Source organism: Dicentrarchus labrax, unplaced genomic scaffold (genome assembly GCF_905237075.1).
Source record: "Dicentrarchus labrax unplaced genomic scaffold, dlabrax2021, whole genome shotgun sequence".
NCBI classification, from domain to species: Eukaryota; Metazoa; Chordata; class Actinopteri; family Moronidae; genus Dicentrarchus; species Dicentrarchus labrax.
Genome location: NW_026136708.1, coordinates 20,966,014 through 20,991,225, shown reverse-complemented (window position 1 = coordinate 20,991,225; position 25,212 = coordinate 20,966,014). Strand labels below are relative to the sequence as shown.

The 25,212-nt window shown below is 38.4% G+C and overlaps 1 protein-coding gene across 1 annotated transcript in view; it reads left to right on the top strand.

Annotated features, from left to right (window-relative positions):
- The window catches only part of scara5 (scavenger receptor class A, member 5 (putative)), an 87,941-nt gene that overhangs the window by 50,238 nt on the left and 12,491 nt on the right, over positions 1 to 25,212 (top strand). Inside the window, exons 8-10 of the mRNA XM_051409774.1 lie at positions 4,360 to 4,440; positions 8,281 to 8,388; positions 14,569 to 14,634. Of these exons, the coding sequence (XP_051265734.1) occupies positions 4,360 to 4,440; positions 8,281 to 8,388; positions 14,569 to 14,634 (255 nt within the window). The remainder of the gene's footprint in view (positions 1 to 4,359; positions 4,441 to 8,280; positions 8,389 to 14,568; positions 14,635 to 25,212) is intronic.

The window sequence follows — 25,212 nt, the reverse complement described above, 5'->3', positions numbered from 1 at the left end:
ATGATCCTCAAATAACATAGAACCTGATAGTGCCTTGTGTCATTCGTCATACCGATGAACATTACAACATGCTCCTTACCTCCCCTTACATATAACATACATGTTGTCACGCCACAGTGTTTTGATCTCTGCTGAGACCGACTGTCTCTTCTACGTGTAAAAGACAAGCCCTCTGCCCTGCAGTAGATTTGTAATACAGACTGGATGTCGGATTGGAGGCGCCTGAACTCGACACTGCTGTTGTATTCTTGGACTCGGTGCTGTCAGATGTTTTCAGGCCGATCCTGGAGGGGCCGTTGGGCTTGTTATTGTTGAAACGCTGTCAGCTGAATGAACAAATAGTACTCTGAAAGCCAGGAGATTAATAATGTGAAGCTCTGCTAAAACAAACTATTAACAAGATGCAATTTCTTCAGGACCACCGGGGTGAACTGCGCTCTCCAAAGCCGAGGTATGCAGGCACACTTCTATTACAGTACTTGTGAGGAACCTTGCAGTTTTATTCACCAAACTAATCGTAAAAGCAGGTAATTATTGAAATGTGAACTTTAGGAATTAAATATACAGACATTTTGTAAAGGTTGTAGAGGTTCAGAGTTCAGTAGTGAGTCCAGATTTCCCCTCAGTAAAGGGCTCCAGGAGAAACTTTGGGATGTAGGACCAATCACGAAAAACATTAACGTCCCTATAGAGGTTGTGGGCCTTGTGCATGGATTGTTTGTATGTACAGATTTAGTACAGAAACCAATTTAAGATAAGAATTTAAGAGTACCCGAGACCACACGTAAGCCAATATGCACAAAAGCCAACTTGCATTTTGTGTTGTGAAATATTAATAATAATAAAAAATCTATTAACTTACTTACATTAACACAGAAGGAAAATACAGGAATGTATTCATGTAATCAATTTAAATGATTGCACTTGTTAAAGATTATTAACACCGTGGCAGATTCTTAAAACTTGCATGTCGTTCTGGAGCCTCTAGACAAAACGATCTAATCCCACCACCTCATCTGCAAGTACTCACCGCTATCAGTTTCCTGGCTCCAGAGAAAACGATTGGTGATAGTTCTGGCATTTCCTCGTCTACTGTTAGTCGTGGGCTCCCCAAAGTTATCCAGGATATCATCCAGTTTACACCACAGTAGATTCAGCAGTTTCCATTTACCGCTGCTCAGCATACCCAGATAAATCAACAGCTCCAGCGGATCTAGAGAGTTGGCAACTGCCACCTGTAAAATAATACCTGGCCTCCCAGCGTTGATATGAAATTTGACACATTAATTTAGATTCATTTGAAAGATAAAGTGTTAAAAAACGGAAATTAACACGTTAATGATCTGTTCTGGCCACATTGTAGACTGAGTGATAGACTTCAATGAAAAAATATGTATTTGGAAATAAAACAATGATTTCTAATGCCACCTTTAGATATTTCTATTCAGTGCTTTACTAATGTGACACAATAATGTAATGTTTTTGAGTGATTGTTTGCAATTAAATCTCAATATCCGCCCCTGGACTGTACTCATGCGTCCATCAAGGCACCATTTCCAAATCCTCAAAAGAAAACAATTCCATTCACTCAACGTGTAAATAATATGTGATAAACAGAATCCCACCTTAAACACGGTGGCCCACCAGCTACACCCCGACAGAGAAACCTCTCCACTGATGGCTCAAATGTGCTCATCCTCGTCTGTTGTTTTTGCATTTTCCTGTCTCTGTAATTTGTAGGCGTCCATTTTCAGATCAAACCATTCTTTTGATTTCTTCTGCACATTTAGCATTAATTGTACTGGTGCCGGTTTACAGTTTTCTGGACCAGTGACCCCACTGCTCACACTTGAAGATAAGAAAAGTTTGCTGTTGAGTTTTTCCAATGTAATTTTTGGGCTCTTTGAGCACCACGAGCCATTGAAGCCATCTGGTTCCTTTATATTGGAGAGAAGGCAGACATGAAGAAGCTCTTTTCAGCTCAGTAATTTGTTGTGTTTTGACTGAACAACATCTGTTGTTGGTGTTATATTGTCGACTGCTAACCTTTAATGGGTCCGTTGGGTCCAGTCAAAAGTGTCCAGAAGCCCAAAATCTACAGCAGTTTAAATCTCCAACCAGAACTGAACCAAAGGTTAACTCAGGTCAGATCAGGTCCACTGATTTTTGTGGGGTCAACTCTGCATAAAGGCCTTTAAATGGAAGCTTCTGGCTACAGAAACCCCACTTTGTAAATATGAAGATTATTATTTAATCAGCTCCATTCGTCATTTCACCTATAAAAGGTCAGAAAATGATTGTTATTCCAACCAACACCACAAAACCTGAATGTATTTGGTTTACAAAATCAGAAAATCCTCAAAACAAAGAAGCTGGAACGAGTGAATGTAAAAAAATGATTTGATTGTTTTTCTATTGATTGACTAATCAGTTAATTCTAACCTCAACCTGAACTCCATGAGAGTCCTCACTTCTTTCTCAGCTTGTACTTCTGGCCTCACAAGGATTGAAACACAAGAACACACACACTTTGATGGCGGTTGTAGACACTTCAGCTCCCCTCTCTTAATGTGACCTTTTCACAGTCTTGTGACCCACGGCCACCGCTTAAGTATGTGCAGTTGCTCGGCGGCTCGAGGCAGCAGCAGGCAGATCTGTATCTCAGAGCTCCTCTGCATCAGGAACTTGCAGATGAAGAACATTAGAGCTCTGGAGGATCAGAGCCACTGGACATGTGCTGGACAATAACAAACCACGAATTTCTAAGCATTCCCACAAGCTGTGTTGTGGTCCACCTTGTTAAAACATGTGGTTCCCATTGTGGCCAGAGCTCTCTCTCTCTCTCTCTCTCTCTCTCTCTCTCTCTCTCTCTCTCTCTGGCTTTCTTTTACCGTCTCTCTCTCCAAGTACAACAAACTTTTGGAATGAATCCTTAGACCAGTTGTAAGACCCAGTTTGGCCTTCATCTTGGCTGCTGTGTGTGTGTGTGTGTGTGTGTGTGTGTGTGTGTGTGTGTGTGTGTGTGTGATATGACGTTGATAAAATCATTATCTTCAGGAATTAAAGGCTCACATGTTGCTCTCTGAAACAAATTTTGGGTCCCTTGTGTTCCCTTTTTAAGTGATAATCTGCTCGATTCTTTCCTGCCTTGATTTTGGCTGCACCGTTAATAATAAGCAATCCAACATGCTGTAATAATAAAGACACTCAGTGACTCAGAGTGGACTGAGTGTCTCTTATATTTCTACCTTTTTTTTTTGTTTTTAAATTCCAAACAAACCCCCGCTGCAGCTCCTATTTCCCGCCAGGAGAAGACAACAGTAAAGTTAGGAAAGAGTTCATGCAGATGTTCTGAGTTATTAGTGTTCTTGTTCCTGCAGTGTGATGTTTGAATGTGCAGAGTTTGACACTAGAATGATGTTTTCTCATTCATCCCCTGAAAGTGGAAAGTTTCTCTGAGCTCATTGAAAATCTGATTTTAAGGGGCGGGGCCTACGAGCATGTTTTTTGACATCACAAAATCAGGAAGTCCATTCTGGTCCAGTATGAAACTTCTACAGTTTCAATGTGGATTGAAAACGGATTGAAATTGCAGAAATACCTTTACCTTTTTTTCTTGGTCGAAACCTATAAAACTGTACTCTGCTGTAACTTGATGTGTCAGTTGGTAAAAACTACATTCTGCAATGTGTAAAGTTGGATTTATACGGAAGCCCTAAAGGGCCATGCAGTCATACATTTTATTTCCTCCGTTTTCCCGTGATAACGAGTTCATTTTCTCGAGATCTCGAGATAATGAAACTTTGTTTTCCTGAGATAACGATATAATTAATTTGAGATCTCGAGATAATGACTGTGATATGATAACTGCGGTCAGGCCAGCCGTTACTCCCATCTCCGTGGTCATATTAGCCACACTTAATTTACAGCGTATTCACTTCCGGTTTTCAAAATAAAGGTATTAAGAACAGTAAGCTATAATTTGAATGTTACATTAAAGTGTTTCATGCACCCATGATGAATAAAAAAACATACTTAATATCAAGCATTTCTACTGCACCAATGTGGAGAAATGCCAAACCAAAAGTTCCATATTTGTATCTCCAAGTGGCATATTTTCATATATACAAATTTTACTTTACTGAACTTTTCTTTAGTTCACTTGATGTTGTTTTCCACAGTGCACAACCTCCACCAGCACTGGAAACATATAGGACAAAACAACAGCAGCTCAAGTTGACTGAGACCAAATGTTTGTCTTTTCTACTCTAACTGTTGCATATGAATACAGGATAGTGTAGAGAAAGGGCCTTTGCATTATGTCATCATTTGTGACCTTTATTGTGTTTCTTTCTGCAGGTCCTCCGGGGCCAAAGGGAGAGAAGGGTGATACTGGACCGCTGGGGTCCCCTGGAGCTCCTGGGTTGACAGGCTTGAGAGGTGGGTACAACCAGACTACCACTCATCAGCTTTAAAAAGGCTGACCTTAGAATAATCAAAATGCTCAAATTACCTATTAAAGGAACAGTCAGTTACATTTTATTTGCGTGTCATGCCTTTCCCCCTCATTTCCCGTGTGCCTCAATACTCTGATATCAGATATTTTAAAAACAGTGTTAAACAGAAAACTGAATCCAGGAGACTAGCTAGCTTAGCTCAGCATAAGGACTGAAAGCAGAGGGAAACAGCTAGCCTGACGTCAAGACTCCAAAAGGGTCACTGCTCCGGGCCAAAAAGTAGTCTGGAACATAACCTCCCATAAACCACAATGTGTCACTGTTACACTTTGATTTGATTCAACAAACCGGAGCTGGGACTTTTTCCAGTCTCTGTGTTAAGCTAAGCTAACCATCTCCTGGCTCCAGTTACATATTTGACAGACAGATTTAAGAGTGGTAACGATCTTCTCATATAACTCTCAGCAAGAAAGGGAAGCATATTTCTCAAAATGTGAAACTATTCCTTTTACAGAATAATTCAGGTCAAAAGCACCACATTGACAAACACTATAATATGTATTGATCCTGTAATTGATTGTTGGACTATTTCTGATTTAATGAATGTGACGAGACTACCAAGCACAAAGTCAGATAGTGATCGGCGTGGTGAGTTTTATAAGCCCTAAAGGTCCTTATGATACATAAACATTGTTTTATGCAAGGGGATTTCGGTTTCAGTGGAATGAAAAGGTGAAAATCGAGCTTCTTTTCACACCAAACAGACTTTGGCTGGTGTTATTACCTCTGCTTTTGTGATTACATTCAGTTGCATTAATAGCGCAGTGAGCACAGAGAATAAAAAAGGTCATATAAATCCGCTTAAGAAAACAAGGCCCCAGACTTTGGATGACGATTTATTTTCAGTCGGGGTGTGGACAGGCCCGTTGGGACGGGTCATCTATCTCTGTCTCGCAGGTAATTCCACCAAAAAAAAAAAAAAAAACCCACAACATGAACCCTCATCCAGACAGAACTGGCATCTCAGCGCCATTAAATGACAATTTTTCATAGATATTGTAAGATGCAAACAACACTAACATGAATTCACATGTTCTGGGACCCTTTCCAGCTAGGTACCTCTTGAATCATCACCCTTGAGCTCCTCCCCTGTCATCATCCATCCCACATTCCCAGGCTGATGGACTACAGCTCTCACATGACATTTCCAAGAAGCATTATCTTCCTGCTGAAAGGAAAGCACCCCCACCGCTGCCATAGTTCCAGGAAAAAGTGAATAAAAAGAATTTCTAACTGTAGGGAAGAAGGAAAAAGGCTTTTTTTAATAGTTAGCATGAAAACATTGCAAATTGAATGGAAACCCCCGCCAGGACCTAAACAGAACTACCCCCAACATCCATTAGGCTGAGGTCTTTAGTGAGGGCTGTCAGCTCTTGGGGATTTTTAATCAAAAGTCTCAATGGTAATGATCAGTCTCTGCAGGGTCGTTTGGTCATGTCTTTAAATTAGACCTATATTTGTCAAAAGAAATTCACCCTAGTTTGAGGAAACCTCCAAAAACAGCAACAATGAACAAATTATAGGTACTCACATTACTGTATTTAAGTCATATTTGGGTACTAAGTGTGTAATTGTACGCTTACTTAAAGGTCCAAAGTAAAACATTTAGGAGGATCTATTGGTAGAAATTGAATAAAATATCCATAGGTATGTCTTCATTAGTGTATAATCACCTGAAAATGAGAATCATTGTGTTTTTGTTACCATAGAATGAGACGTTTTCACGCCCAAGGGTCTCCTTCTTTGAAGGCCGCCATGTTGAACCACATTTGGTGATCTGCACCAAATCCTTTGTCCCAAATGCCGTGGAGGTAATAAATGAAATTGGGATCCGGTAGACGAGGATACTGAGTGTTGTTCTGGACTTTTGTTTTTTTGCTCAGTACATTAATGTGATGAATTCGATGAGTATTCATAAAGAGCTTCCAAACAGAAAATAGAAACGGATCTAGACAGAATTTTGGACCAAATCTGAAACAGACTTGTGGAAAACTTTCCAGAATACGACATATATACATTTTCAAGTCACTTTGTCCGTTCTGGGCTACTGTAGAAACATGGCGGTTCAACATGGTGGCCTCCGTAGAGGAGGACCCACTCTCTCTGTAGATAAAAACGTAGAAAAAACGATAACAAAAACACACTAATTCCTATATTCAGGTGATTATACATTAATGAAAACATACCTGTGAATATTACATTCCATTTCTGACAATAGATCCTCTTAAATGTTACAAATTAGTCCTTTAAGTTAGCATGTCTGTTGGTTACAGTCGGAGGTTTGGATGCTAACATGTCTTAAGCTAATTAATGACATTAGAATAAATGTTAGTTTTCAGATATCTTCCTTTCTGCTGACGGCAGACATTATCTGTTTGTAATGCAGCACATGTACTTCTGTTACTGCATTTGCATTGAGGCCAAAGGAATCTATCATCACATCCAGGCTTTAAAAATCCTTTTGGACTTGTTGAGCGATCTTGTTGGATTGTCTCACACAACACAAAGAACACTTCCAAAATATGATTGATAGTCTTTTCCCAGTGGGTTTCTCTGAGGAGGGAGTTATTGACCCTTCACAGCGGAGAGACAGAGAACATGACATCATCCATCATCAGCTTATTTTGTGTCTCTGGCTCTAATGCATTGGGTCTAATTATTTCATTCTGATTGCTGAGTAGTCACAACAGTGTAATCAGAGCATGTCAGCGACAACAGTGCAATCAATAACTCATTACCACATTAGTTTGGAGACATGTGCTTACTGTAAACATTCTCATTGTGTGCCCCAGGGTTAGGAGTGTGCAGGAAATCTGAAGGATTGTTTTATGAAACAAAACAGAACAGTGCTTTTCTTCCAGCAAGCCTGCAGAGATTGAGGCGTCTGGTGGAAGACAGACCAATATCCAACATTTTGAAATGAAGTCAGGTTGGGCAGGAAGTAACGAAGCATTTAAAAGTCAAAGTTATGGTATAGGCTTGCCATGAGTTACAAGTAAAAGTTAACTTGAATCACTTATTAATGAATGTCCTCATTATAAGGATTTATGATTAACCAATTCATTATTTCATGGACTGGATTTGATTGGAGGCTTTCTAGTTCCAATGCTAATTATAAGGAGTTTTTAAATTGTTTATTTAGTGGAACAAATCAGAACCAACTCCTGCTGTAGTGTATTTATTTGAGTTATTTTAAAACTGCCAAGAAACAAAGATGGATATGAAAAAACAATGACTCTAACTTTAACCTCTTATAGTCTAATTTTAATAATGTCTGAACTAAACATTTTTAGCAAATATACTTAAAGGTCCAGTGTATAACATTTAAGGGATCTATTGTCAGTAATGGAATATAATATTCACAGGTTTGTTTTCATTAGTGTTTAATCACCTGAATAAAAGAATCGTTGTGTTTTTGTTTTCTTAAAATGAGACGTTTTTTATCTACGGATTCTCTGGAGTCCTCCATATTTCTACAGTAGCCCCGAAGGCACAAACCAAACACTAGCTCTACATCGAGGCCTTTGGAAGAGGAGGGTGAAGCAAGGCCACTAAATCCAACAGAATTCAGTTTCCCCGCGGGAGTCATCCCAAAAGGATCAATAAAGAGAAGTCTAAGTCTAACACACTGGACTTTTAACATTATTTACACTTAAAGCAGATAAAATCCATAAGGACCTCTGAATGGAGTCCTGTCTAGCAGAGTCAGAGGACCAGAGGAGTTATTGATCATTTATTGAAATTAAGCTTGTATGTGTTTCAGGATTTACAGGAGAAAAAGGCATGCAGGGCCCCCGGGGAATGAAAGGGCCCAGTGGGGTCGACGGTGTTCAGGGTGAAAAAGGAGAAGTCGGACCTACTGGTCCCAGAGGTATGTCTTTTATGTCTCTTTATCTACTCTATGAAAGCAAATAACAGCTAATTTATGCTCATTTTTTGCATGATCCATTGTGGTAATGGCTAAGAACTTTCAATTAGGAAATATATGGAACATAGAGCGCTGATTAATTATTATAATCAGAGAATAAAATAATAATCACCATGTAAAAAATATGAGGTTGTGGACTTAATGGAGCAAAAGTAGTAGGCGGATTAAAGTGAGTCATTTACTCGTCCAACAGTTCGTCATTCACAGGTCGGTAGAAAGAAATCCTGTTGCTCCCTGCAGTCTTATATAGCTCACAGCTGAATCTTGTCAACGCGTTCACAGCTCAAATCATTTCAGACGTTCAAACTGAGAAACTTTCCATGAGATGTTACATTTTCTGCCAGAATATAAACTTCCTTTCCAGGAATTCTTCAGTGCAACCAAATCTTTCACACATCTTCCATCACTAACAGGTGGCACCGTTCTCTTCGTTGGAAGCTGTAATTGCTTAACTATCCATGTCTTCCTTAATTTATTCCAAAATAGCCGGTTTGCACAGGACGTCACATTTGAAGCACTATGACAAACTCTTAAAATGCCTGTTTTGAGTTGTTAACGGTTGATGAAATCTGTCAAACTGAGAAATCCAGTGGAGCTTTTATTGAGTACCAAAAGATGGAAAAAATGCTTGAAGAAAATGCTTCAGTTCCCCATTGGAAAGGGCAATTCTTCACTTAAATAGGCTATGTTTTGCTGCTGCCCTGTCCACAGAAGTACTCACAAGCCATTTTTTGTGTTTTTTGGTCAATTTCTTACCATTTCCTCTGGGGAACACAAAATAACACAAACAAACTAACCGACTGAGGCAGCAGTAGGCAGTAACTCCCTCGTTCTGCAAGGTGGAATTACTGGTTTTATTTTTTTATTATCTGTCTGGAACCATATTATGACTTCAGTTCCCCGTCGGAAAGGGCAAGTCTTTCAATTCAACTAATATGAATCACTCCTTTTCATAATGTCAGAATCACTTATAACCTATGTTAGGATGTTCTGTTTGTACCTTTCTCTTGTAATATTGTTTAAACTAGCACAGCACGGACTTTCCTCCCTCTGACACTTCGCGCGTCATCAATCACATGTCTGTGCTAATTAAATCAGTTCAGTTCAGCTGTTTTAAATGAGTCGATAAAAGAAATTATTTTACAACATATAATAATTCATAATTTTCCTGACATTTGTAAAAGGAATGTAGTGGTCCACCGCAGCCACTCATCTAATTATTATATATGCTTTTATAGAGAGCGTTGGAGAGTTTAAGCACACCTGTAATTCTTATATATGATGCAAAATCCATAATCAAGACAGCTGAATAAACCATTATGCATTAAATGAGAACATTCTGTATTTCCAGCACTTTTCCATTGCACAAGATAAATATGTATTTATTTGACGTGAGCATTCAAATTGTCCAACATGAGAATAACCTGCAACACAGATGGGATTTGATGCCAACTTTCTGGGAAAAAAAAGAGTTTAAACACACGATACCTTGATGAACTAGAGATTCCTTTTCTCATTCTCTCTGCCATTTATCCATTTATCCAGACCAGTCTTTATAAACCCCCGGGGTGCTGATGTTTCCACTCTGGCATCAGGAGATGGTCAGGGCCAGCAATAACAAAAACACACACAGAGTACCGTCGGGGAAAACACAGCCATGACAAATATGATAAGGCGCTGAAGTCTTTTTCGTGTCATTGTGTGTGTATGTATTATGTGTGTGTTTTTAGGCAACAGCTGTTGCCGATCAGATTTGGGTTTGGCTTAAATGTCCGGTGCTGGAGTCTCACAGTCCCTTTGTTGGCCAGTAGCTCTCAGAGCTTTGGACCAGGCTGATCCGATGTGCACGCTTAGTTGTTATGGTTTAAAACTCGGCTCCGGAGTCCACTCTAGTTTGGGGCATTTTTATATAAATAGATAGGTACCGAATGCTGTTCCGCCTTTACTATTACAACATACCGTGAAATTTTCATGTAGCCTAAATCAGATCACCAAACAACTTCCTGTTTCCAGTATGTGTGACTATGACAAATATGAATATTTGCATGTGTAGATGAAAATTACACTGAAGTTACAAAAACGTCCTGTTTCTTACCAAAAAATAAAAGTTTGACGCCACTGTGCATCATCATGGTCTTTACATTGCACTGACATAAGTTGAAGAAAAGCCAATCATTTCCCTAGAAGGAGCTCAAAGTAAAAGGGGCCAAAAATGACCACTACATTCAAAATGGCCGACTTCCTGTTGGGTTTGGGGTATGGCTCCAAGACACTTTTTTTTACATCTGGATATGCGTACCAATTTTCAAACATATCAGTAAAACGTAAACACACACAGGTTACACAATCTCACACCCAAAAAGGAGGAATATACCCAACAGTAGTTAACAGTTAAGCTTCTTAGATGGCTAATTAGCAACACATTAGCCACTGACAGCATAACTGCTAGCTTGGTTAGTGGTAAACAATCTAATAACAGCTATAATAAAAAGAAAACTTACAGAAAAAGCTCAAAAGAGGACATTTGGGGAGTAGTTAAAAGATATTTGCGTGACAGAATGGCGACTGTGACAATGTCACTTAAACTGCTACGGAACTCTGCCAGTAGTGGTTGCTATAGCAACAGAATGTTCAACTGATGGCAACTGTGAACATTCCGTTTATACTCCAAACAACCTGTGTTTACCGGCTCTTTATTAGGAAAAAATCTTCTGTTAAGGCCACATTTAATGTGTTAGGGTACTGTTTACACTCAGGTCCAGATTGTTAGTCGTGTATGGCTGCGGCTCCCAACCTTTATTTAGAATATAAACTGACGACCTCTGAGATATTTTATGGATATTTCATAATATATTCAGTGTTTAACAATAACAGCAGAGAACAGCTGATGAACTGTACAATGAACCCAAACAGTGAACACAATGACTGCAGGAAGTTTGTGTAAACCAGCATATACAATTATCTGTCTTTATTGTGTGTTTTTTTTATAGTTTTTAACAAACATACTTATTGGTCTTTTGACAAATTCTGTGTTTTCTTCAGTTGTTTTTCTAATGCAGGCAAATTTAGATCTAAAATAATCTAAACTTCAAAAACAACAATTTTATTTTGTTTTCTTCACAGAAATGAACATTATGCTGAGATATAGCCCTACAGTGTATATTTTTAAAATGTTCTTACATCCCTTAAAACCAAGAAGGCCCTGTGAAGCCTTGGCGACCCCAACCACTGGTGTGTGGTGGTCTTTTGTTTGGAGTACACAGAACAGATTAGCACGGGCAGCAAAAGCCACCATGGCTGAACAAACACGAAAAGGGTGTCACCAACAAAAACTCTGGTACTGGCCACATTGTTTGATTGACAAGTTAATTATGTAAAGAGCAGTTCAAAACACCACACAAAGAAAAATGGAGACAAGATGAAGAAAACAAGGATCGTCTCTGGGATGTTTGGCCATCTCCACTCTGGCAGTTTACAACAATGTCTGTCTGTGCTTCCACCCATCTGGAGTCTTGGTTGTGGGTTTAACAAACCAGTGGAGGGTGAAGAGTTTGTAGACTTTCTGGTGTGAACGGGGCCTCAGAGGAAGGCAGTTGCTCAGCTGTGGAGGGAGGAGAAAAAGCTTGTTAAAACAGCACTGGGAAGCTTCATGGTTTCTTTTTATGTTTGAATAGTAGGTAGACTGAGCAGGGAGTGCATTAGGTGTTGGTTGTGAAGCATCACAGATCAGCTGAGTTTGACAAGCTGTCTTTACTGAAAACACCACTGCTGCCAATTCTTGGTGTTTAAAGCCGCATTGATGATTTGGCTAACAAGCTGACAGACACAGCCCAGAAATATCATCATATCATCAAGTGGTTATGTATGTAGTCATGTATTTACTCATCCGATCGAGCAACCTCAGCATTCATTTGGAGCCAATATTCAGTCACATCTTTAGCTTTTTAGCTTTTAGCAACATCTGTGTCTTAAGCTGCAAAACTTTCCAATGTTCCTCTGCCATTTGGTACCGAGTTAGCACACATTGGGTTTTCATGTTAAAAAGAGTTAAAAAGCACCAAGATCTAAACAGTGGATGGTAACAGTGTGGCTTCAGACTGGATCAACAGTCAATGTATGACAGCGTCTGGCAGACAACCACAACGCTGACGCAGGCACAAAGGGGATATTACAATAAAACACACCATTACCTGAATAAAATGATTTCTGTGCAGGTTTGTACAGATCTAGTGTTTACAGACATTTTAATGTGGAAATGTTACATATTACAGCTCTAAAACTTTAAAATGTCTTAATCAATAACATTGTGTATCAAACACAGCTCTTTAGGGAGCTAACAAATACTACTGTTTAGCTTTTTTAGAATGCCAGTATTTGCTAATTAGCGCTGAACACAAAGTACTGATTGAAAAGTCAGAAGATTGCCGACATAATGTCCACACATGACCACCTTGGTTAGTACCATATTTTTTTGGACTCCTGCACCAATAAAATAGTTGAAAACTGGTGGAGCGGCAGACCAACTTCACCATCCACACCGCTAATGTTCGCTAAAAATGTTCATTTGTGAAGCTTTACTTTAATTCCAGACATTCACATATTGCTACCATTCAGGGCCGCCGGCATACTAAATCAATTGTGCACTTTTAAAATCCAAAGCATCTGTTGTCTCTCTTGTGGATCAGTGGCTTACAGTGTGTTTGGGCTTTCCCTGCAGTGTTATTTAGTCGTTAAGGATGTGGTCAAGATGGAGGTGTGGTGTTAGCTACTCAGACATGGACGCACACATACAATGACACACACACTAGGTGGGACTGAGTGCCACCTCGGGCTGGCAGCCACGCTGTGGTCTTGGATGTGAAAAAAAAGAGTCAAATTAAAGGTGGGATAAATGCCGACTTGAGGCCGATCCTCTTATAGCTTCATGGCGAAAACAGACTTTGTGCTTTTTTCAAAACCTCAGGGCTGAAAATTTGCCACGAATGCCGCTGAAGACAGACCCTCTCCTGCTTTTGGAGGTTATTGCTGGGAGTTTGGAGCAGAAATGTATTTTGAAATGAAAACAAATGAGAAATAGTCGTATCCAAGCTGCTGATCGGAGGGAGGTGTTGTGTGTAAATGTGCCGTAATTTTGCAGAAACCACAAATGAGACTTCCATCGATTGAGCGGTGCACTAACGTTTCCAACATGCAAACATCTACGCTGCCTTACCTTGACACTGCTACTTTTATTTCAGTCTGTTTCCAATACGTCCACTCCACGGCAGAAAAAACTACGTTTAACCACAACTTTTAGGGGTAAATTAAGCAGCAGGGGCAGGGTGGGTATCCTCTAATTTTACATTTAATGCCCATATCATAAGGCGAGATTACAGGACTGAAAGGAGTACAAAGGAGAGGAAATGGGTGTGAGGTAGAGGAACGGGTTTTAAAATGTAAACCTGAGCTGTTCCTGTGTTATTTCATTTCCACCCACAAGTCTGCCCCCATATGAGCTATAGAGTGGTTTTATACTGTAATATGTGTAAGTTTTAGTTGTGAGTGTTGGGTTCAGATGATGAAAAGGTCTATGACCATTGTTGGTCTTTAATTAAAAACTATATATTAATAGTTTCATCCAAGTTTGATATGATTATATGGTTCTTGTTTTACTGAAACCTGCAGACAAACCTGTGTGCCGTTATGTTATAGAGCAACACTGAATCTGTCCAAAAAGAGGTGTATTAAGTCTGTATGATTGTTGAAAATGATAAAAATACATAATACAGACAGAGAATTGTATAAAAAGTTCCCTAAACAGGAAATAATCTGCTCAAAATTCATCCAAATCACTCGTTTTACACAAACTTCCTGCAGTTACTGAGTTCACTGTTTGGATTCATTGTACAGTTTTTATTATGATATGAAATATCCATATAATATGTCACAGAATCAGTTTAATAAATGATAGAAAAGGGGTCTTTTAAGGGAAAAGGTTGGGAATCACTGATATAGAGGCTTTTTCTGCTCAAGTAATAACAAAATCAGAGCGACTCGTACTTTATTAATGTGATATTTCAGTGCTATTATCTTCAGTGTTTTATATATATTGATTTTCAGTTTGTATTCTCGTTTCGTCCTCAGGTGACAGAGGAGAAAGAGGGCTGAAGGGGGAGAAAGGCGATCGAGGAGACCGAGGAGAGAAAACAGGTAAGAGCTGATAAACAGTGTGAAGAAGTGACAGTATTCAGTCCACAACAAAGAAACAGCAACTTTGAACCTATCGTGACCTCGTCCACTAATTATATAATGTCAGTTGCTTCTGAGACAATAATCATAATTCACACTGCCGTGAGAACAAAGGACCAGTGCTGCTGTTTTTAGGGTGAAAACTCTGTGAGACTCAGAAAAGTACTGACGTCTTCTCAGCTGCCCACGAAGAGTCTGTCCTGGTTAAAACTGATGTATGTACATCCACCAGGCACGTCGTTAGCCTGCGTGGTTTGCATTGAAAATGTTTTCAGTGACGGGTCATTAAGTAACTATTCAGCCATTTATCTGGGATCCTCCAGGGTCCTTAATGGGGTTTTAAGGGGAACCAGCAGAAATGAAGAACAGGTCCTATTATGCTTTAAGTTTCTGTCATTTATATAATGTTATAATGTCAGATTTGGATGTTAAATAATGATGTGAAAAAATAATAAATGAGGTGAACATATGTAAAATTAATCTGAGTGAGTAAAAAGCTCAGAATTCATTTTTCTTTATACGGTCAAAAACAGGGAGAACAGTTCTGCTCAGGACTGAATAGTTTTCCCTGCTTCAACTCGCCGGGATTTACAGAGTTTACTCGTTAAAACGTTAAAACCAACGCTTTCCTGGTTGCTCTGAGCTCCCACTTCAGGCAGTCACCTAATAGGACGGCTGAAGTAGCTAACTGCTAACAACAAATGGCTAAGGCTGTACTTCCATCAGGACTTAAAATATTTTCCCCATAAAATCTGATCCAGTTTCACTAAAATCTGAGAATAAAGTTATAAAAGTGGTGCTTTTGCAACGTAATTCTTGTCTCATTAGTGATCTGATAAACAGTAAATTCATCAAATTCAGAGATATTATACATGCTAAAGTTATTGAAGCTGTCGGACCCTGGAGAGCACACCACATGAAGGGCCAGTATAAGATAAATAGGTCTGATTGAAGAAAGAAGCCACTCTAGTGGAGTCAGACTGAGAATATAGAGCTAGAAATGGACATAATAGGTCTCCTTAAATAACAACAAAACATAGCAAATCTGGGACATTTAACTTAAATTCCCTAAAATAACAACATCCCGTAAGAAAGGCCATGTGTCTGTTTTGGTTGAGCGAGGTCATTAATGTTCTGCTGCCAGCAGTAGCTTCAGGCCTGTACGATGACCACACATTCACGCAGATGTCAGTTAATCCAATAAAAAGTGAACATGGTCTGCTAAAAGATTCAACACAGAAAATTGACTTTTTTATAGACTTCATTGTGGAAAAGCGTGTTGGAGTAACTTGTGTTACAGTAATATGCCGTCTAATTAGTGCGGAAACAAACTGCTGTTTCAGTTCCAGTGACACCGTTTTATATGTTTTCCATCATCTTCGTCTCCCACTAAACCGTTTGAGATGAACAACAGCAGAATATTGTTTTATTCTTTGGGTTGTAATCCTCTTTATGCTTTAATAAACTGTAATTCTGCAACCCGCACACATGTAGAAACATAATATACACTATGAATTGGAGTAATAAAGCTCTGCCTCCACTCCCTAAAGAGCTTCCACAACTTTAGTGTGGGCGATGATCACACTTATTTCCAAGATTCATTCACATTTCTGTAGCCAACACAAAGAGGAAGAACAAACTGTGATAGGATACTGCAAAGAAAGATAGAAACAGATAAATGTGTGAGAAATGAATCCTGAATATAAGATGTTTAGATATAAAGCTTTATCCTGAGTCTTTAGGATGCATTTTAAGTGACAGCAGATTGTATTCCTCTGTTTATTCTACATCTGATGCTGTTTCTCTGCATGTAATGTAATGTAATGGCAATACATGAGAGATACATACATACCTACATATGACAACATATACAACTAAATTATGAGTTAGCGTCGCATACGTTCAACTTATAGAGTCACAATTTATGACTTTAATCATTATTCATTTTTTATCTGCATTGGTAGAAAATGGGCTTCCATATAAACTATTTTAAACTCTATGACTCTGATTCTGTGATCATTCAATTTTTACTGAAAAGAATCTAAATTTTTACTTAGTATTTGATCACTTTTTATAATCTATAACATCTTCCCTAACTTTTCATCATTTATTTTCTTCCTTGGCTGAAATTGGCTTCCATAAAAACTTTATTTTAGATTCTACTCTCTAACTAAGTGATCATTCAACTTTGATGAAGAAAATTATCATTATCATCCCTAAATTTTCATTATTTATTGTCTTATCCTGCCTTAAATGGGCTTCCATACATTTAAAGAGGTGATCTCTTGAATTTTAATTTGAAATGTTTGAAGCAGGATAAAATAAAACAGAATATTTATATAAATGTAGTTATATTTTAGTAAAATGCTGCACAGTACTGCTGCATAATACAAGCTGTATTATATATATAATAATGTACATCAGTGCTTATGATCCAAAACCAACATTTGGCAATAAAAGAACAAAGTATTTACGAGCTGATGACTTTATGGGCCTCAGACGTCTCCGACCCACCTGAAGGATCCGTAGATCTGCTTTTCTTTTCAGCGTAATCTCACGGTTTCTGACACACGATGAAGAACCACATGCTTCGGTTCTACTTCAAAAGGATTTGAAACCCATTATGTGTCTGCGTGTATGTCCTGTGGCGGTAAACTGAAACCTCACACAGAACCATACAATCTGGATTCAGGCAGAAAGAAAAAAACACATTATTGACCCCAAAACCAAATGTTTTTACCACAAATGTCCTGCACTGTAAAACCTGATGAGTTCGTTCAACTCATGAGAGATATTTGATTTGAGTAACTCAAGTATTTATTGCTAAGGTAATGTGGGTAATTTAAGTTAATTGTACTAATTCAATTCAGTTAATTGAAGTTTCACTCATATATGCAGCATTTCTCCAAACTTATTTAAAATGTGTGAACAGAATTGAATTTAAAGCTTCTTTATACAAATCGAACCACTGAAGTTGAATCCACTCTGCTGACACAGCTGACGTACAATAAAAAATAATTTATAATTTAATTATTTTGGTTATCAAAATGTGTTTTTTATGTGGCAAACATCAAATCTTTAAACTTTGGGGTTTATTAAGAATTATTTGGAGGCATAATTGATGCTTACGATGATTAATAAACTGAAATAAAACATGTAACTATACTGCATTATAATTTATTATTTCAAGGACTGGACTGTTGCTTGAAACCATTTAAGTTTATTAACTCAAACAATTTAAGCATGAAAGATATCTGAGTTGATGTATTTATTGTTCAGGTAACTTGGGTAAATTAAGTTTTTACATTTTAATTTAAGTCTTTAAGTCAACTTAAAGAAAATGAGTCACTGGAACAAACTGGAATTATATCACTAAAACTTAAAATACTGCTTTGAGTTTAGATGAATTAATGTTATTTTTATTAAGTTGTGTCGTCAGGTTTTACAGTGTACCTTTTGTTACATCATCACGGCGGTTCTCCGTCGTGATGAGCGACGGAGCGGCGTTCAACCATCTGAACGCTGTTTCTGCCCTTCACTCGCCTCACATCGTTCACCATTAGCCACGGATGTTTGAGGTTTCTGAGAGAGACCACATGCTGCTGGCTGTCAGACATATCATATCTCTGTGTCGGGCACTTTCCTGTCACTAACCGTCTGTGGCTGACTTTTCGTTTGAAGCGCGACTCAGATCTTTTTACACTTCAAAGCATACAAGCGCATACCTGTATGATCACCAGAATGAGCTCAAAGTGACCTTAAAACCCACTGATGTTTGGTCTGTGGGAAAAATGCGAGTTCGTCTGCACATGTTGGGTGTCAGGACGTTATGTCTCTGACAGGATCAGAGCAAATGGACCCCAGATTGTAGATTGAGAAAGAGACGGAGAGACGTTTCATCTGAGTACAACAGCTCCTTCTATCTGGATTGATGGTCTTTTAATTGACTCTTGAGTCTCTTCAGTGAAACATCCAGTAAAAGGGAAGAAAAAGGAGGAAATAGAACAAAGATGGTCTTTAATTCGTGAATCGAGGTAAATCATCCATGTTTCAGTTTAAATTCTCAACTCTACAAGAATATTCTTGATGAAGCAGCTTTTAAACTTTAAGTGACACTAACTTACAGAAACATTCCCGATTAAGTATTTTTTTAGAAGGTTTTTTGTTCTCACAGTACAAATAAAGATTAAATATTCACAATATTGTGTTTTCCTGTGAATATTTCCATGTTTCACAGGTAAAAATATCATAAACTGTCCCACTTAGGTTAGGATTTTCAGTATGAAGGCATTAAATATCTCTCTATAAACATTAGCTGACATCTTCCTGTGTGTGTAACCAAACACCTCATTTGCTTTTCTTTTTTGGGGAATTGCACACTGTTATAAGAGAGATTGGAGGTGACACACACACACACACACACACACACACAGCTGTTACTTTCTGACTGTTTGATCTCGAGGGTCCAGCCTTTAAGTGTTGTGGTTTAAATGTTTGACGGGCTGTTTTTTACTGCTGACCTCTGCAGCTACAGCAATCCAAATATAAACTCTCTCACTGATTGCTTCGGACTCTGGTGAGGAATTTATTTTCACCTGAAGCCTCCAGCAATCAATCCAGAGATCAATATATATTTATTTTCTACTCTTCATTTCCCACTTGTGTGTTGATACCCCCCCTGCTCACTCAGTCTTTATTATCTCTGTTCACTTTAATTTGCTGAATCTAATTATCTGTTGCTGGAACAGAACAACCCAGCTCCCCCACAGCGAACTTTAATTTGATTCATTTCTGATTTCATGCGCACAGTTAAGCGAACACACATGCAGAAACAGTGAGGTGGGTTAGTCTTTTGCTTGTATTTTACAATTTCATCATCAGAGTTAGACCCAGTTTGACCATTTCAAGGTCTTTTACATGATGTAAATTGGTGAGCCACCAGTCTTTATGCTAAGCTAACGCCGGGCTCAGACTGCCGGAGTTTATTTACCCTCCCAACAATCGGAGGAGAAATCTGGTGTGGGACATTGGTTGGTACCAATCTCCAGACCAGATTAACTAGTAATGTGAGAGGGTTTATAGATCCAGTCTTTTGGCTCCAGACTCATCTGAGTCGCCCCGATTATAGATTATAGAACAGATTCGACATTTAGAAGTTGAAATCTGAATGATTACATCAATACTAAAGTGAATGAGAGAGAGTTTTGTGTTTTTTTGGGAGTTTTGCTGCCTCCATAGTTTCTCCTACACACTTCACAGCCCGTTCTCATCACCAGGTTGTCCAATACAGACACGAGCAGTGTTCGGTTAGTTGTAACCTGTAACTAAATCTAAATCCTACACACTGGACCTTTAAAAACTCACCTCCAGCTCTCTCTGAAGAATAGACAACCCACGTTGACCATATCTACCCGACCATTTTCTCATCCAGACTCGTTAAGCTGCAAATCCATAACGTTCCTGCAGGCAGTTGTTCCTCTTCGTCACTCTTCAGTTTATTCACTTCCCAATGAGATCATGTGAGGCGGTGCGTTGCTCCCTCTGGCAACATAATCTCAATAATATCCTTTTTTTCTAATCTTGTAGTACGTGTCCATGTTTGGGAATACATTCATGAGATAATAATTAATTTTAATAATGGTTCATTCCATTTGAACGAGGAAGTCATTTCCGACCTCAAAATCTCAGATGGCTGCTCTGTGCATGTTGTAATATTCAGTTTATTAGCACCTCTGTCTTTTGTGTCTCATTAAATCAGTCACAGTACTGTTAAACTGATGTCCACGGACATGTTTGTATGAGCAAAATAAAACGTAATGCTTCAGTTTCAGTTGTTATCGACCGTTAATGTTAATGGGTAACGGCTAACACGACTAGAGTTTGGTTTTCTGACTTGATGCTCTACAATGCGACCAGTTGGGTTGTGATTCCAACTCCGACATCAGACTTCCTGGCTTAATATTTACAGATCAGACATGAGAGTTGATCTTATTGATCTTGTCGTGTAAGACTTGACGGAAAAACAAGTAAGCGTATGTCCAAAAAACGTCAAACTATTCCTGTAAAAGCAAAATAACCGATTTCAACATATGCTTGTGTGCTCGCCAGATTTTGGGTGTGCGTGTTCACTTGCCAAGAAAATCAAATTAGAAGAAAACAAATTCCATCAAACTGAAAAAAAAAAGTCGAGAGAAGAAAACATAAAAAAAAAAGACGAGAAGAGCAATCAACGTGAACGACAACAACATCTGAGTTTGAGGGAGAACATTTTATGAACAGATGGAGCTAGTTAACAGTCGTCCTGAAGCCATTCAGTGCCGTCCAGTCCAGACCCTTCCTGCCGGCCAGATAAACATTAACAGCGATCACTCCATGTTCTGGCCTTCCTCAGGTACCGACAGTCCGGTGCTGGAGCTCCCCCCCGGCCTCTGAGGCTTGGACCACTTGGACGACCACCAACGCTTGGAGCTTGCTTGTGTGTAGTTTTTCCCTGGACGAAAACAGTCATTATGTCTCATGCAGCATTAATTTCCTTCACTTTCACAGGCTTGTTGTGAAATGTCAAGCTGTCTCCAAATTAGGGAGTGTTTCTACTTTATGGGCGAACCACTTTGTTGGCTGTCCAAGGTGAACATGAGAGCTGTCAGACGGGATAAGTTATGGCTTGGAATCCTTGATTTTCGCATAATTGCTTAATTAAGTATTTATTTTAATTGCTAGCTCTTCTCTCTGTGGCTGTGTGTGTGATTGTACACAAGCTTTTTGACTCAGGAAATCGTTAAGTACATAAAGCTCTTAGTAATTCAACATTTTGAGACTTATTTTCCATCCCAGGAACAGGATTTTTGGTTCTGACGTGTTGATATTTTGTGATATTGAAATACGATTTGGAAGACTGAATGACACCAGAAAATGTTTTCAACTTGCAGCCATTAGCTACTGTTGCTATGCCTGTTAGGTTTTCTGTTCTGGTGTTACACATATACAGTTAATATCACTTAATATCCTTACAAATGATTAAAGAAATATATAAAAGAGAGAGAATTGTAAAAACAAATGACCTAAACGGGAAACAATCTGCTCCAAATCCCTTAAACGTCTTGTAAAGTTTTGAATATTATATGAAATATCCATAAAATATGTCACTTAATCAGTTTAATAAATGTTAACACTACATTATCGTTTTACAATAAAACAACATGCATCTGGTTAATTTCTACCATTTATCAATAAATAAATAAAGTACACTTCCACTAGATTCACATAATTCAGCATATTCACCAATATGTTTGCAGTCCGGCTCTTTATGGCAGAGATATGAACGTATGGTTCTCGTTATCTCTGAAGTCTACATGTGCTTCCTCCATCCAGACCCTCTCCTTCATCCTCCTCTTCCTCCCAGAGTGTCTCAATGTACAGCAGGGAGCCCCGGGCACTTTACGGGCAGCGGAGGAACGAGAGAGGAAAAGATGAATGGAGTGAGAGAGACGTGAACTCTAACATGTGAACTGTAAGATAAGAATGATATATTAGGACTGATAAAGACCTTTTATTGCCTGTGTGAGCCAGTCGCTGATATGAGAGAGTTTATATTATAATATCTTCATAGTTTTCAGACTTTAAATATCGTCCCTTATATTCTCCAGCTCAAGTATAACAATCGATTTATACTTTACTACATTTATGTGTCAACTTTAGTTACTTGTGACCTGGAGATTCAGATTAATAATACCAAATATAATAAACAAATTAATTATGATGTATTTTTATGGATAAAGATAAGACTTTATTGATTGCTTGGTAAAATTCACTTCAGTATATAAAGTAAAAAAGCCCCAGTTTTACCAGCTGCAACATAAAATTAATATACACATTAATTGCTTAATAATTATTATCCATTTATATAATATACATTAATAATTAATACTGTGGTGCTTTAAGTATCTAACTAGCTAGCTAATCTACATCAATCATTAGTTAGCTATGTTATAAAAACACTAGCTAATAAACTGGTTAATGGTTAATGTAGTCAGTTCAGAGATATTGTTGATTTCTGACCATTAAAGTAAATGTTGGTAAAAAAAAGAACTGAATCAGTGTCAACAAACCTGTAAAGCTGCAAAGCTACAATTACTGGCACTTATATGTAAATGATACCCAATATTAACATTAATTCAATCAATTCACCCAAAACCACAAGAAATATGGAAGATAAAAGCAGTTAATTTAAGTTTGTTTTTCAATGAATCAGCAGTGAGTAAAAGTCGAGCCATAACAATAACTATAAAGTCTGTTTGTTCTGCTGCCGTTGGAGCCCCAGAGGTTCATTTAAGGACATTTTAAAGTATCCTTTATTTAACCGCTATAACAAATATTAATCACTGTCGCACTCATTCATCTCCGTGCCAACAGGGTCTCCAGTTTTTACCCAACTTCACAGCAACTGTGAAACTGGAAAGAAAAAAGAGGGACTTTTTTGTATTTGATGAGTGAACAAATAGTTTCAACATCTGTTTCAGGTAATTGAATATTCAATTACTCATCCCTTGTTGCATTCATTGGTTTTCTCTCTTTCAGGCCTTTTCTTTCTTTCAGTAGGCCTACATGTCATTTCTGTTTTTAATTTCCTGGGTTTTCTGCAAGAATATGATACAAACTTGTGCAGCTAGATATGATAGTACCATGTTATGGTAGACATTAAATTATGATGGGCTAGTGAGTGCAAAGTACTCCACTGTATAATGAGAGTTAAATGGTACACAGTTAAAATTTATGATGGTCTGATGAGACTAATATCCTGTCTAGATAATGTGTCTGGCTTTACTCTCCAGCACTTTGTCAACACCAAGGTCCAGAAGAGTGTGTGTGTGTGTGTGTGTGTGTGTGTGTGTGTGTGTGTGTGTTTACCTCTCTGTCTCAAGGTGATAAATCAAGTCAATTATACGAGTACAGCTGCTGCATAGTTTCAGGAATACGAGATCTACCGTGGATCCACACACACACAATTCATTCTGATTATAATGTGGTTTCTTGTATGTTGTATGTCCCTGAGCAAAGGCACCTCCAAACCCGAATCAAACTGTACTTTGCACTAGGGTTGGGTGATATGTTCACCATCAGTCCAACTGCAACGGCTTTAATCAACATAAGAAACTCACTAAATGTCAAGAAAGGAAAAGAAAAACACATATTTAACTAATAATATCTCAATAAACAGACAAATACAACCATACAGAAAAGTTAAAAGTTAAAGTTTCTCTCTTATATTTTTATGAGGTTATATTTGTTAAGTTAAAACACACTTAAAACATAACAGAAATAAGAATTGTTGTGTTTTTGTTGCCTTAGAATGAGACGTTTTTATCTGCAGAGGTCACCCGCGTCTTCCTGACGGAGTCCGCCATGTTGAACCGCCATGTTTCTACAGTAGCCTAGAACAGGCAAACCAAACGCCGGCTCCAGACTGGCTTATTTGTGAGTTTCGCAGCCCGTTCTCATTCCAAGGTCGTCACATATTTGACGCGAGCAGTGTTCAGTTGGTTGCAATCTGCAGCTTCACCTCTAGATGCCACTAAATTCTACACACTGGTCCTTTTAAAGGAATAGTTAGACAGTTTGGGAAATACACTTATTCATTTTCTTGCAGAATTAGATCAGAAGATCTCGCGTCTGTATGATAAATATGGAGCCGCTTAGCTTAGCACAAAGACTGTAAACAGGGGTAAAAATATCCACCCAGCAGCACCGCTAAAGCTCACTGAAAAGACTTTATATCCTGTTTGCTGATGCTGTGATGAAGGTCAATCAGGCTGAAACATTTGTATGTTTATCTGACTCAGCCAAAATAAACTGGTGAAATTAATATTAGTCAGTTTTGTCCTGGGAATGTGTGTGTGCGCGCTACCTTTTAAGCCTTTGGATATTGAACATTATGTCTTGTTCGTCGAACCTGTACAAAAAGGGCAAAAACAATAAGTTGTGGTTAATGTACGGGACTGTTTTACTGGGAGCAGTGACTTCCTGGTTCAGTAAGGTGGATAAACACTTACAGATGTATGCAGCAAAGTTATGAATGTTACGCTGTCGGTTCTCGAATACTGCCAGACTGCAGGTCCTGATGTTCAAATGATGTTCAGCAATCACTGAAAAATCACTTTTGGACTGAACTTCAATCCCAAATCTTTGCATCCTCCCAACTTCTTTACGAGGGGGTTTCACAAAAAGAGGAGGAAAGAAAAAGGTCCCTCAGAAAAATTTATTTATTTGTGTTGTTGAATCAAAGCAAAGACTATTTCTTTGGGGGTTTTTTGGGGAGGGGGGGAGAAATTCATTGCAGCATGTCGAAAACAACCTATTCATCTCCGTCTGTTTTCATATTGATTTGATTTACAGGGCTTCATTAAACTCATAAACACACAAAATAATCTGCTCAGTGTGAGTTCAAAGCCATGCCAAGCAAACGCCGGATAAAAGAGAGTCATGTGTTTTATCAGTCGAGTTGGCGTAAATAATAAAGACTTTGGTATTTCTGCACAAAGG